Here is a 14,203-nt window from a genome sequence, read left to right on the forward strand (position 1 = left end):
AGACCATCTGTAGCCTACCTAATTTGGATTAAAAAACAAAATAATGTTTCTACAACAAACAGTGACATGTAGTATCTGTGGCACCCACTATGGGTGGAAGTGAAATTGCTTTTGGCTTATAGGCCCCTCAATGTGCGATTCAAATTTGGGGTAGATCGGACATGTGTTTTTGGCATTTTTTTGTAAAACGGGCGCCTCCCACAAACTTTGGAAGGAAATCTGCCAATCCGATTGGAATATGAAAAATCTGAATGATACAGGTATACCACGTGACTCCAGAGATAATAGTGTATTATAATAATAGTGTACCAATTTGTGTGAGTTTTGGTTTAACATCTGTTGTAGTAGGAAACGTGTGTTTTAAAGAAAACGCAAAATGACGGGAAATTGAGTCGGGTGGAAATGGGCCTGGCCTATATGGTGGGTTCTGTCATGATCCAAGGAATTCAGGGGAAATTGTTTTTATTGTACGACATACGGTTCAAAGAGTTAGGCCAACAGTGGCATCTTATCATTACAATGAAGCCGATTTGAATAATTTTGGGTGGGAGGTTCTCCCATGGCCTACTGGGAGTGTGCATGCGAAGTGTTATGCTGATCGGTCCAGCAGTGTCCAAGATTAGCTGTACAGTCAGACAGAAGCCCGGGCAAATGGATGGACAGACAGACGGCGAGACAGGGGTGAAAACAATCTTTGAGATAATCAACTTTATGTGTGTTTCTATAGGCAAGCCAACTCTACCAAAGATAGCAGAAAAACATTTCAGTCTAAATAAATTGCTCCCCCAACTGGACAAAACAATGAACGACAGGAAAGAGATGGTGTGCCTGAGAACTTTATGGGTGAAGAAAAAAAGAGAAAGAGAGAAACACAGGACTATAAGCTTTCACATCGACAGGTACATGGCACATGTTATTACTCTGTTGACCTCATGGTTTCACTTTGTGGTGTTACAAGAAAAACCTATGGCAAGTCCACAAAACTATTTCATACAGTACAGGGTTTGACGCAGTCCTCCTGACTGGGTGAGGCCGTAAGATGTTTGCTTCACGTTTCCTGGTGTCACCATAAGGTTTAACTCATAGGCCTCAAATTACTTCACATAGTAGTACAGTATGTTTAAGGGAGGTGGGGGAGTGCTTACAGAGAGACGAGCAGAGCTTGTGAATAATACAGTACATAATAAATTGAGATGAAACTATCACGAGTCATTGATGGCAGTGTAGAGGTTACCAGAAGACAAAGGCGAAAGAGACGAGACGTCACAGAGAGAAGAAGATTGAAATGAATGGCGGGGGTGGAAAGATAGGTGTGAGATAAGGATGGTAAAGGGGTGCAGAGAGATAGGGGGGAGAGGAGGAAAACACAGCATTTCTTTTGTGAATGTTTTGTTCTAGTCTGTTTGTGTGCTGTTTTTTGTCCGAGGCCTATTATCCACACACGTCGATGCGTTTTGTTCCCGTTGCCTGTTTCAGCATCTCTGCCTCAAAGAGCTCAACACTCCCCCTGTGTTCTCCTAATCCCACTCCCAACCCTCTGTTTGGATAAAGGACAGAGCCACAATGACCACTTAGGTCACTTGTATTTTTCCATCAACAACCCTCCGCCCCAAATCCAAGTAAAGTCTCCCCCGATCACTGTTTTACATTGACGGCGGGCTTCAACACCCTTTGAGTCAGTGTTTCTCCCAGTGGTTCACAAATGTATTTGTCACATACCCGTACAAATTAAATACTTTTAACAGGTAAATGTTGTCTTCTATCTAATATACTGGGATCTTGGTCGAGGCAAAATTGAGTGGAGAACCACTGCAGCAAATACAGGGGCATCGTAGAGGTGTTCTAGTTATCAAAAACGTCAGTGTGAAGACACAGATCCATAGATTTAAAATGGATATAAATCAAATCAAATGAAAAAGGAAACTCTAACAAAAAACATGGATGGTCCAAAAAGCTCTGCTTAGCTGAGGTATCTGTTGTTTGCGGTGCCGACCGACATCCAACCCCAAAACCTGCCTGTCCCAGCCCAAGTCACTTGCAGGGAACCACGTCCCTCTCTTACACACTTGCGGCATACAGTAATAACCATGGCATGTCCTCCATAGGATGGTCCATTACTGTAAACCAGAGCCTCTCGACAAAACGTATGGCGTTGTATACGCCGCTTGCCGTGTATGAAACCTTTCTTTCCCAGGTCAACGGTCCAGGAACCATTTTGGTGACAGCTTAATGAGGTGGCAAGAATGAGGGACAGACGGAGGACATTCTTAGAGTATGTCGACGATGTTGTACTATACTGATGATCCAGCCAGTGGATGGAGGGATGGTTCAAGACATCATTAGCCAGCTCAGGTCATCAGATCTGGGAGCAAGGAGAGGAACAGTGAATGCTTCTGTTAGCCAGGCTCCTTGTCTCATTCTGTCTGAAATACTGTCAGCTAGCCTACCTTGCAAGATGCTTTACTGTCCGCAGCAATATGTGGTAGGGTATCGTATTATGTAGGTCCTGCTCTGTGTGTCTGTTAGCAAAATAACTATCGCTCTGGATAAAACGTCTCTTAAATTAAATGAAAACTCTCAAATTGTCTGAACCCGACAATTTACTTTTGGGTTGAAAAGGTCAACGGTAAAGGCCACCTTTTCTTTGTATGAATCTAAACAATTCATTGCACCACCTTCAGCTTAGACTTTGGCTGCAATGCTTAGACTGAGCTGAAGTGAGTTCAAATTAACTGAATTGAATTTAAATTAAATGAACTGAAATTATTTGAAATAAAATGAATGAACTGAATTGTAGTGAATGTCTGCAAGCATCGCAAGTACTACAAGTTTGTTTTAAATTTGTGTTTGTTATCGAAATAATTGCATAACAATTCAAGCAATTATTGAGCTTCTAGATCTGACATTTGTGACGCTAAAGAGTATAAATTCAGTGCAGAGTCTATAGAGAGCCATGGGAGGTTATGATGAAAAGACATAAAGGAAGGGTCAGAAGCAGAAGGAGACAACATACTCAGCTTCTTTTTTTGTGATGGTCTTCCCTGCTGCAAACCTCTCTGCTACGGCCGCTGTAGCAGGGTCAAAGTTCAGGCCTGCTGCTGCAATCACCTCATCATCCCTATGGGTCAAACAAGAATTACTGACCCCTCCTCCCAAAACTATGAGTAGAACATCAAGTCAATACTGTGAAAGGTGTTGTGTTGCTCTGGGTTTGTGTGAATTAGTTACACAGAGTTGATAGTAGCAGCTGTTTGTCCTATAACTCACTTGATATAGAGAGCGAGGAACTTCATATCCTCGACATTGCCTTTCATCACAATCTCAGTGTATCCGATCCCAGAGCCTGAAGAGAAACACCAGATCTTTACATATCGCAAATTGGCCGGCCGCTTCTTTTCACCTGCAAGTGAGGAGTTTCTATGCTGGGAGGACATAACGTACGCAAAGGATACCGAACAAGTGCCCAACCAACCTGTAGAAGTTGCTTGTGTAGCAACTCCTACAGGTCCCCGCCTGGTTTCACACCCACAAGGAGGCAAACATGACCAATTGTGTTTGTTGGAGCACCAGGCCAAATCGGATGCGCCGTGTAGTATTTAAACCCATAGTATCCGTGGTGGTGGGCAGGAACACAACCCTGCACCATTCAGACGCCTCCCATCTTATCATATCTTATCTTACCTAATTTATCCTATCTTATCTTTTTGTGTGTACTGGGAGGTTACCCACCTGCGTATCGGATGGTGTTTCCCAGTAGGATGGTCCAGTAGAAAGGAACAGAGTTGAGTTCAGTTGGTTTATCCAGCATGTTCAGTGCTGCTACCCTCCCTTACCAACAGTAAGAATAGAAAGAAGAGAAAATTATGTTTTCTCCTTGCCACTGTATGTTGTATAAACCCAACAAATGTGTATGATAGCAGGGGAAACTGCAGTTGCTAATGACGTTGTTAATTACCGTGTGCTTGGGCCATCTGCCAATGTCCAATAGAGACCCTCTGGTCCTTAGCCATAGCCAGGGGGAAGCTAGTTACGTCGCCCCCACAGAACACCCCAGGAACATTGGTACGCATCAACTGTAGGAGTGTAGTTGAGATAAAAACCATAGAAAGTCTGTGATAAACTGCGTTTTAGTTTGTTTGTTTTTCCTGTTAGAATGCACATAATGGAAAGTGATTGTTGTATCTTAATGTTGTGCCGTATACCAGGAAACTCCCCGACGTTAAATGTAATAGTAATACTTGATAATTGATTCAAAGACAGGGGCATACCGACCTTATCAACTATAACTGAATTCTTTGAGTCCATTTTTATTTTACTACCCCGCAGAAACTCTGAGTTAGGGAGGACACCTGGGGATGGAGACAAGGGGATGGTAGGGAAATAGTAAGAGAAGAGAAGAAAAGAGGAGAAAAATACAAAGAATTTATCCTTTTTCAGTTCATGTCCATCATTTCTCATCTAGGCTACTCTATATTCATTCATATATTCACCACTAATCTAATTCTTCTTCTTAGTAATAATGAATTGCATTTTTATGGTGCTTTTCTAAGTACTCAAACCTACTCAAAGCGCTTTACAATGGTTCATTCATTCATACAGGGGGGGGACATTGGTGGAGTAGTAACAGTAGGCTAATAAAATAAAAGAAATCTAGTTATATCAACAAGCCTATATGCTCTTCAGCCTTTGGACATTTACTGTAGTTGCATCATCTGTTCATGTTCCTTGTTTGGTTTGTCTTTTGTCTTGTTTCTCTGGTTGTTTATGTGTGATGTATTGTATTCTGTAGTTATATGTTAAGTTTGTGGTTTGGTGTTGTGTATCTTATTTTGTAGTATTGTTCCTGTGCTTCTTGTTTATTGATGTTGCTGCTACCTGTCTTGTCTAACCAGTCCTGTGATTTGCCAATGTTTACACCTGTGTCCTGTTAGTTACCTAGCCTATACCTTGCGTCACCAGGCTTTGTTGAGTTCACCTGTGTCTAGTTAGTCTTTGTCCATTCTGTTGTTTTCTGTTCTTTGTCAGTTTGTAAAGGTATGTCACAGTGTTTAATTGTTTGCTTGAACTAGTGACCTTGTATGTTCCTTGTATTAGTATGTGTTATATCTTTGCTCCTATTTCATAATTAATTCCTAGTCTCCTTGTGTTCCTTTGTATGAACCTGGTCCTCTCTTAAGTTTATAAACCCCTTGTGTTTGTGGTTTAAATGGTTAATAAATAATTGATGAATAATGACATATTCCTAAATTAATATTCCAACCAAATCCATGGAGTACCATGGAGTTTCTAAAATAGAGTTGCAACAAAGGCAATGAGCCAAACGTTTTGATTTTTACAGCTGCTGTGTTGCACTTACCAATTCCAATAATCAAAACATCAGCCGGAACAATTGCCCCACTTTTTAGCTCAAGCTCTTTTACCTTCAGAGAGGGAGAACAGAGAATATTCAGTAACCCAGGCCGTGCAGTTTATAAGGTCTGTCTTTTTATGGCGTGGCTCCTCAGAGGCAAGCCATCTAGAAGTCTGTCTGTCTACGTATCTGTGTGTGCAACTGCAAATCTAATCTAACAAACCACTGGGCCGATCAGTGCTAAATGTCTTTTACACTGCCAGTAAGCCTACACTAATTTCTTTCACGTTTTATACTTTTTGAAGTATTTAATTTATAATTGAAGTCAAAGGACTCTGATCGTGCTGAAACCTTGCCCAAATTTGGAGTCATACTAATAGATGCGTCGACTATAGACGATGATGTCACAGGCTGGCCATATGATATCTGAGATCCACATTGGAGTCACACCCATGTGGATTCAGTGAACCACATGATTATATTGTTTCACAATAGTTTGTTTTGTAATTTGAAGTTCACTCATTTTCCATGTGTATGAAATGTGTTACACAAATAGCACTTTCACAGTCTGCATGTTTTACCTTGCCATTCTCTCCTCTAATCTCTTTCACGCTGTTGTTCATGTAGAATTTTACACCTTTCTTTTCCAGTACCTGAAGAAACAATGCAGTGACGGTTAAGAAGGCTCAGCAGCAAACAACAACGAGCCAGGAACCAAAACTGAGGTAAGGTTAAAGCAAGAGTCTGAAAGCCCTGGAGAAGAAAGAACATTAGTTACAAAGTTACAAAAGAAAGTGCAGATTGTCTCTCACCCTTACGGTGATCCTGCCAATTTCAGGGCCCAGGGTCTTCTGGTAGGGCGTTTCACTGCTGCCTACCACTGTGACGCTGCTGGCTTTGCCTATCATATAAGATGTCACCTCCATGCCTGAAACATCAAAGAAAATGACAACTGTGCTGTTTAAGACAGATGCAGATGCATGTAAAAGAATAACAGTAATAAACTACGAATTCATTGAGTTTCCCAGTTTGAGTTTGAGTGCTTTGTATAATTGCATTAGCTTCTTCTTTTTCCTAGCTTGTTTGTTCATAAACCTGATTGTCCGGGGGAAGTAGCTATCTGTCAATGCACTTCCCCTGGTTCTGTGGCTATGAAGCCAGTAAGAGCAGTGTCCAGCCGCACAGACTGGGGTCGAGTCCCAGGTGTTTGAGCTTGGTATCAAGTCTGGAGGGGACTATGGTGTTGAACACTGAGCTGTAATCTATGAACAGTATTCTCACACAGGAGTTTTTTTTTTTTTTTTCAGGTGACGACACATGATAGTTGTGTAGCGCATGCTCTGAACACCCTTCCCTTAATGCCGTCTGGTCCTGCTGCTTACAATGTATTGGAAAATGTTGTTGCATTTAAAGCCAGATTTATACTTCAACACTATGCATCGTGTTTCTGGTTGAAAATCAGTTATCTTCGGGCGAGAAAAATGTTTGTACGATGTATGAATCAGGCTTAACAATGAAAGGTGTAAAGAACCTACGTTTGGCCTTGCCCAAAAATGCAGTCAAGAGTTTCCTTTTCTGCAGCTACAGCAATGTGTTCGCTTCACACTGAGACCCTTGGCATGAGAGTTGCTGACACTATGTCTGGCATCTTTTTGAAGCGTCTTGAAAATGTTTGTACAGGTTCTACTGTGCAGAATTCGAACAGACTCAATGCATAGTGTACCACACAGACACACACCTTATGCCTAGTTCATAGTTCTGCTCCCCTGTACAACAGTGTCACGCTAAATGCTAAAAATAGCCGCTCTACAAGATAACAACGCACTGTATTGCGACGTTGTTAACTTGTAGATTCGCTATTTTTGACATTTGACACTATCGTACAACTAAGTATAAATGTGGCTATATTATGACTATGTTGAATCATGATTCATGAATCAAACCTTCTAATCCAGTTTCTCTCAACCACTCTCTCTAATACCCCTATTACAATCTAATAATGCAGAGACGCATGTCGAAATATAGAATGTAGAAAATACATTACCAATAAAAGAGGCACCCACGACGACAATGTGATGCCCCATGCATTCGGCATGGATCTTCCTGGCGTCCTGTGGCGTCTCCAGCATCATAACATTCTCCAGCTCTATTCCAGGGATGTCCAGAGGCTTAGCTCTGACCAACAGAACCAGATTAATGCATTGGCCCAACAAGCCGCGCCATGTTCAATGTATTGTATCATGCTAATACATAATGCAAACATTAGCATGATACAATATTGTTACTCAAGTAAGTATAGTGCTCACTGACTATTGTAGAAAAAGTCTAATTGAACCGTCTTAATTGAACAGTCTTATGATGAACATCCAATTCCTTTCACTGCTTTAACTGAAATGCTTGTATGTATGTAGACTATGGTATCAGGTACAGTAGGACACCTACTGGTTGACAAGCAGTACTGCCTGAAGATCATAAGCTCAATTATATCTCCGTTGGCCAACTGGGGTTTGTCTGGATCTGGCCCAAGTTTGGTACCACATCAAAGTATGGATTGCAGCTTTAATTTATACTTTGTTGCACAAGTGTATTGCTCAGCAAGAATGACATATTTCCACATGTATGAAAGTGCATACAAGTTAAGTTTACCTGGAACCAGTGGAGATGAGGAGCTGGTCATAGTTCTGTACTGTGCTGTCATCAAATGTTACTGTCTTCTTGTCTGTGTCCAGTGACATGGCCTGCCGTCATGGAAATGACTGTCACACTCTTTTGGACTTTTAAAGTCCTATACAATGTATTCTTGCTATTTATATTAGGGAGTATAGTATAACATTGCACAGTCTAGTTTTGTTATATACAGGTGTACTGTGTCTACATGTAAATTAATATATACAGTCGTGGTCCAAGTATTATGCAATGCCATTAAGATAGAAGACTATTAGTCAGATTATCAAATCCATAGAAGACCGAGTTCAGCAACAGGACGATATGGACAAAATTGCATGTTGTGAGCCTATAGATCAGCTATTTAGATTTTTTATCGTTTTGAAAAATGTTTCACAATTAAAAAAAATCTTAAATAAAGCTTAAGTGATTAAAACCAGGAAAGGGCGACATTTATGCCATATCAAGATGTTACAACATCCAAAATCCCATAGTATCATATCACAGTATATGTGATATGATATGATATTGATATGATATTGATACATTCCTAATATGAACGTATGCTGTCACTGTGTGTTGTTCACTCACCTCTTTCCTGAGCCACACCTCAATGTCATACTGGTGGAAGAACTCCCTGCTTCTGAGAAGAATGCTGTCATTCTCCACATTCATTACCTGGAGGCAAACATTTATGAAATAGTTGTTTGTGTTTTCTGACGTTGGACAATTCTACCTAAAGTAAGTTTATTATTTCTCACAAAAATATCACTTCTGCATTGATTTAGTCTATGATTTGATCAACTGACTCATAAATCAATACAGAGGCAATCTTGTTGATTTTTCATCTTCTAAACAGGTTCAGCTTGTGACCCATACTTTCATCTTCTCCGTTGGAATCACAATCCATTGTACCAACTAGATAAACACACTGTCTCACTACCTCGGTCCGGACCAGGACTATATGAGAAAGAGAATGACTCACCGGCAACATGACCCACCAGTTGCTAAACGCTAGCTCACAGTACCTTGCTGAGTCGAGTCTTGTCATAAGGGAGCAGGTCGTCTCTGGTGACCATGATAATTCTGCCACCATAGCGCTCCTGTCGCAAGGTCTCAGCACACACCAAAGAGGCAGCCCCTGCGCTTACAGAGAGAACACACAGCATCACTCACATCATACACGCTGGAAGAGTGTCAGTTATATGAAAACAACACATCTGCACGCAGATTTGCTGGTGCATACACACCCACAAAACACTCACACACGCACACACAAACACACATGCCCACGCTCACCTCCACCAATTAGCAGAATGGTGTGAATAAGTCCTGGTACTCGGGCTCCCATGTTCTTTGTTCTTTTAGCCTGTCTTATTGTCTGAATGAGAGCATAAAATATAGTGGCATTATTTCCATAAGCCTAATTTATACGCTGTAATCTGTAACTTTTATGTCCGACCCTCTCCTACATGAGAGACCAAATTTCTACCTGAGCCAAGAGACAGTCACCACTTGTGCCGGGGAAATATTGCGCTCATGATCTTCAGGCAGCCCTACCAGGGTCTACATTTCTCAATGGAAAAGTAGGGAGACCAGCACCAACCAACCACTGCAGATGTGCTAGTTATATTGTATTAAAGCGGCACTATGTAACTTTTTGTTAACGAATAAAATGTAACGTCGTCCAATCTGTATGGTAGAGTATGTTAATACAATATAACTTATACAATTGGGGTGGTTGTATTTTGTCTCCCTGCTCACATTTAGATCGTGGGAAAAGGTTGAGTCTCACCTACACACAGGATCTAACACGAATTTTGACTTGATGGTCAAGATTCAATTTATCCCCTGAGCAAGCAGGCAGGCTCTATTAGCTCAATGGTAAAACTGTCAGCACTTGCGCATGCAGGAAACCGGATTCAAATCCGGGGTAGAAGAGTGTTAGAAGTTACATAGTGCAGCTTTAGAATACTCTGCCATAAGATTGATTAAAATAACGTTTCAATTATTAAAATAAGTTCTGGTTTGCATCATACACAGTGCCAAGAACCCTGTGGATGTAATTATATTGCACTCTATTCATAGGGTGCAATATATCAGAGATTACAATATTACAGATTTTAAAACACCAATGTGACTTGGAAAACTGCATATAAATCACTCCCACATTTACAAGATTTAAAAGTGTCTTGTCTTGGAAATAACGGCATTCTGGTATGATCATAATTTAGCGAGATACAAATGGTGACTTATAAATAAATGAATACACTGACCTTTTTGTTTATGGACACATAGACTTTGTTGTTTTCAACTTTGACCTAGAAAAGATAAGTAAAATAAGTGTCTATGTAGGATGAATATCTTTTGTCCATTTGTTTGTTTGTCTGCTTGTCCAATGGTATACCTCCTTGCTGCTTGCTTGTTGTGCCCATAAGTGTTGATTTGGGTCCATTTCTTATACTCTTAAATTAGTCACTTTCAACCTGGCATCCCTATGTCATTATAGTGAAAATAGCCACATAGCAAATAGAAATTGGAATAGTGATTAGAATAGAATAGATAAAATAGCCAAAAATAGCAAAATTATTCGATCTACAGGCTTGTAAATCGTCTAGTGGTTAACATTGAGGATTTGACTGTTTCTGTCTGTCCGTCTGTGTCTGTTACTGCCTATCTGGTCTTGTACCGTCCTCTGTCCATCCAGTATGTGTACCTTATGACAGGGTAGACAGTCCATTCCAGGGAACTCTTCCAGATCCCCAGTGTGAACGTTGAAGCAGGCACCATGCCATGGACAACGTACTCTATGCCCAGTAAGGACCCCTGCACACACACACACACACACACACACACACACACACACACACACACACACACACACACACACACACACACACACACACACACACACACACAGTGCTTGAAAAGCAGATCTACAAGCTCACACATAGCAGATCTACAAGCATAGCCGATGTAAAAAAAAATATTCAAAATGCTAAAGTTTTTGGCATGGGAAACCGTCGTACAACTATGTATAAATCAGGCTTTAAACTCTCATTTATCCCTTTTTGTTAGAATATTTTACCTTTGCTGAGTGGAGCGCCATAGTGTGTACACAGGTTGCCCAGGGCGCTGTATTTGCCTTCACTTCGCGTTAGCAGCACATTATGACGTCCTACCTCAACCTCCATCATCCTTTGAAAACACACACACACACACACACACGCACACGCACACGCACACGCACACGCACACACAAACACACACCGCTTTTAGTTCTGGGAACTTTAAAACAAGGCCCAAGGACAGTCATAAAAATGTGTGCACATTGTCTGTAAAAAAATAAATCCATGTATCTGGCTGTGAGTCTTAAGTGCTGTTGAGTGTGGTTACTGCACTTGATGCCTTTTGATGCCCATAAAAACATCGACCGCACACTGAGTGCTTGTATTAAATCAAACTATATCATCTATGTTTTAGGGACTCTGGATTCACCTTGAATTGAGTTTTCACCTCTATTCATCTTTACATGTCAAATACCAGTGGTGGAAAAAGTACTCACATTTTTTACTTAAATAAGTAAAAGTATCAATACTGCAATATAGAAATACTCTGTTAAAAGTAAAAGTCCGGAATTCATAATGTACTTGAGTAAAAGTACAAAAGTATTGGCATCAAAATGTACTTGAAGTACCAAAAGTAAAAGTACTCATTATGCAGAAGGTCCCATTTCAAAATGTATAAAAATCTTTTGAAAATATAGCAGATCTACTCTCAATGCGTTGCATCACGACGCATTGAGAGTGATAAGAGACCAAGAGCAATATGTTTGAGTATAGTGCAATATAGGGAATGCTGGGTGATTATTGAAAGCGTAACATGTCCCTGTAAGTTGGGCATGTGGCCAGAGTAATTCTGCTGGACCAAGTCAGAAGGGCAGAGGCGGGGGGGGGGGGGGGGGGGGACGGTGTTGTAATGTGTAGTTGGAATTGCTATGGATATTGTGTAATGTAGTATGAGAATCATTTGTGTAGTTCATAGAGTTTTAATGGATGTCATGAGAGTTAATGTGTTATCTTTTGGTCCATTGTAAGTATGTGAAATCTATATTTGTATCCGTGTCCTTGTCCTTTTATAACGTGTCTGAGCTGAGCTGTTTGTCTTGTCTTGTCTTGTTTTGTCTTTGTGTAAAAAAAAGAAAAATCAATCAAAATACTATTGGAAAAAAAAGGCCTCTGTACTAACTCCAACTGAAAGTCGGGCATTCTCACAAACTAGTAATGGTTTTCAAATAAATATAGTGGAGTAAAAGTACAATATTTGCCTCTGAGATGTAGTGAAGTAGAACTAAAAGTACTGGAAATCGGAAATACAAAGTACAAATACCTCAAAATTGTACTTAAGTACAGTACTTAAGTAAATGTACTTTGTTTCTTTCAACCACTGTCAAATACACCTGTTATTTCTTCTTCTATCCACATTAGATCCCTAACCCTCCTCCCTCCCCTCCTGTGGCTTACTGTCCATCCAGTAGATCAGATTCCAGACACACTAGTCCTGTCACCTCCTCTGATGGCTCCTCTGGGTCACTGTCTGGTCCTTCTCCATGGTCTGTTGGTCAGAATCACAAAACTAAAATGAAATCTGAAAACAGAAATGCATGTTTCCACCAGTGGTGGAAAAAGTACTCTAATTCTGTACTTAAGTAAAAGTATTAAGACTCCCATGCATAAATACTCTGTTACAAAAGTCAGAAAGTAAAAGTCAGAAATTCTGAATTTACTTAAGTAAAAGTACCATGGTATTGGTATCAAAATGTACTTAAAGTACCAAAGTAGAAAGTGCTCATTATGTAGAATATCCCATTTCACAAGTTTTCAAATGTATAAAATGTATAATATTGTTTTGAAAATAGCCGATCTACAAGCTCACAATGCGTCGCATCGCAACACATTGTGAGCTTGTATCGGCTATTTTCAAATGGACGAAATGTATATATGGCTGAAGTGGGTAATGTATCTTTTGTAATAATAATCAAAATCTACAAAGTAACTAGTAACTAAAGTTTTCAAAAAATTGTAGTGGAGTAAAAGTATAATATTTGCCTCTAAGATGTAGTGGAGTAGAAGTAGAAGTACTGCAAATTAATACTCCAGTAAAGTAAAAAATACCTCAAAATTGTACTTAAGTACAGTACTTAGTTACTTTACACGACTGGTTTACACACAACCCTTGAAGTTAGATCAGATTCAATCAGACGTCCTTTAAAATAAGTTTACTCGGGTCGGTATACATGATACATAACAATAGACAATGCACCAGAGTAAAAGACAGTAACAAGAGGCAACTAAAATACTAAATGTTATAGGACATATATCTATTTTTAAGTGTGTGTGTAAAGTAAATAAAGATTGTATAAGGTCAATGCTATTTTTATTTCAATATTTAATTAGACACCAGGCTACCCTATTTACACAACCACATAGCAACATTATTTATATTATTATATTATTATGTCTACATAATTTCAACATACATACAATTTTCTACACATACAGTAGATCCTAAAATGTAAATGTTAGAAACTCTTGGCACACAATGCAAGTTGCAACACCCTCTTTTGTGAAAAAGTTAATTATCAGATTGTCTTGTTTAAACTAGCTTGTGACAGTAAATGTTTCAATAAACAAAGGTTAAAGAAATATTTGTTTTAAGTCACAGATGCAAAAAGGTAAGCCATATGTGCAGAGATTTACTAAGTTAGGTCTATACAATGAGGCCTTTCACTACTTTGTTTTTAATAATAAGAAATACGTGTACTCACGTGCTTTACCACCAGACATTCTGCCTCTTCAACAAAAATAAAACAAATATATTCAGAAATTCTCTAAAAACATGAAGTAGTAGAGTAGTTCAGTTATACACTACTTTGGAATATGTTATCCTTTGAGTTGGACAACTGTCAATCTGTGATTCTATTCTAGTAGCCTAGTCAGAAAACTGTGCCTATCGCAATAGCACAGGAGTCCCTTTCCCTGACAACCACGGTAAGTCCAGTCTCCATCCCTCTGCGTCCAGAAAAACTTTAATCCACCACAATAAACATAGCTACTCCACAGACAAATATAAACTAAATAATTCTGCGATGGCTAAACTAAGTGACCTTTTTGGTCTCAGGCGAATAAT

The 14,203-nt window shown here is 39.7% G+C and overlaps 1 protein-coding gene across 1 annotated transcript; it reads right to left on the reverse strand.

The window, feature by feature from the left end:
* Positions 1-2,257: 2,257 nt before the first annotated feature.
* On the reverse strand, positions 2,258-13,860 carry aifm5 (apoptosis inducing factor mitochondria associated 5; the record flags this gene model as incomplete). The annotated part of the gene is made up of 19 exons (XM_084074165.1): positions 2,258-2,362; positions 3,014-3,118; positions 3,268-3,343; positions 3,730-3,828; positions 3,956-4,073; positions 4,273-4,349; positions 5,357-5,420; positions 5,932-6,003; positions 6,163-6,278; positions 7,395-7,525; positions 7,997-8,088; positions 8,606-8,692; positions 9,043-9,155; positions 9,314-9,395; positions 10,291-10,335; positions 10,731-10,840; positions 11,103-11,212; positions 12,538-12,628; positions 13,842-13,860. The coding sequence occupies 19 exons, from the start codon at positions 13,858-13,860 to the stop codon at positions 2,329-2,331; spliced, it is 1,641 nt and encodes a 546-aa protein (XP_083930291.1). The 3' UTR covers positions 2,258-2,328.
* Positions 13,861-14,203: the final 343 nt, after the last annotated feature.

Source organism: Gymnoscopelus microlampas (genome assembly GCF_963454915.1).
Source record: "Gymnoscopelus microlampas genome assembly, chromosome: 12".
Taxonomy (NCBI): domain Eukaryota; kingdom Metazoa; phylum Chordata; class Actinopteri; order Myctophiformes; family Myctophidae; genus Gymnoscopelus; species Gymnoscopelus microlampas.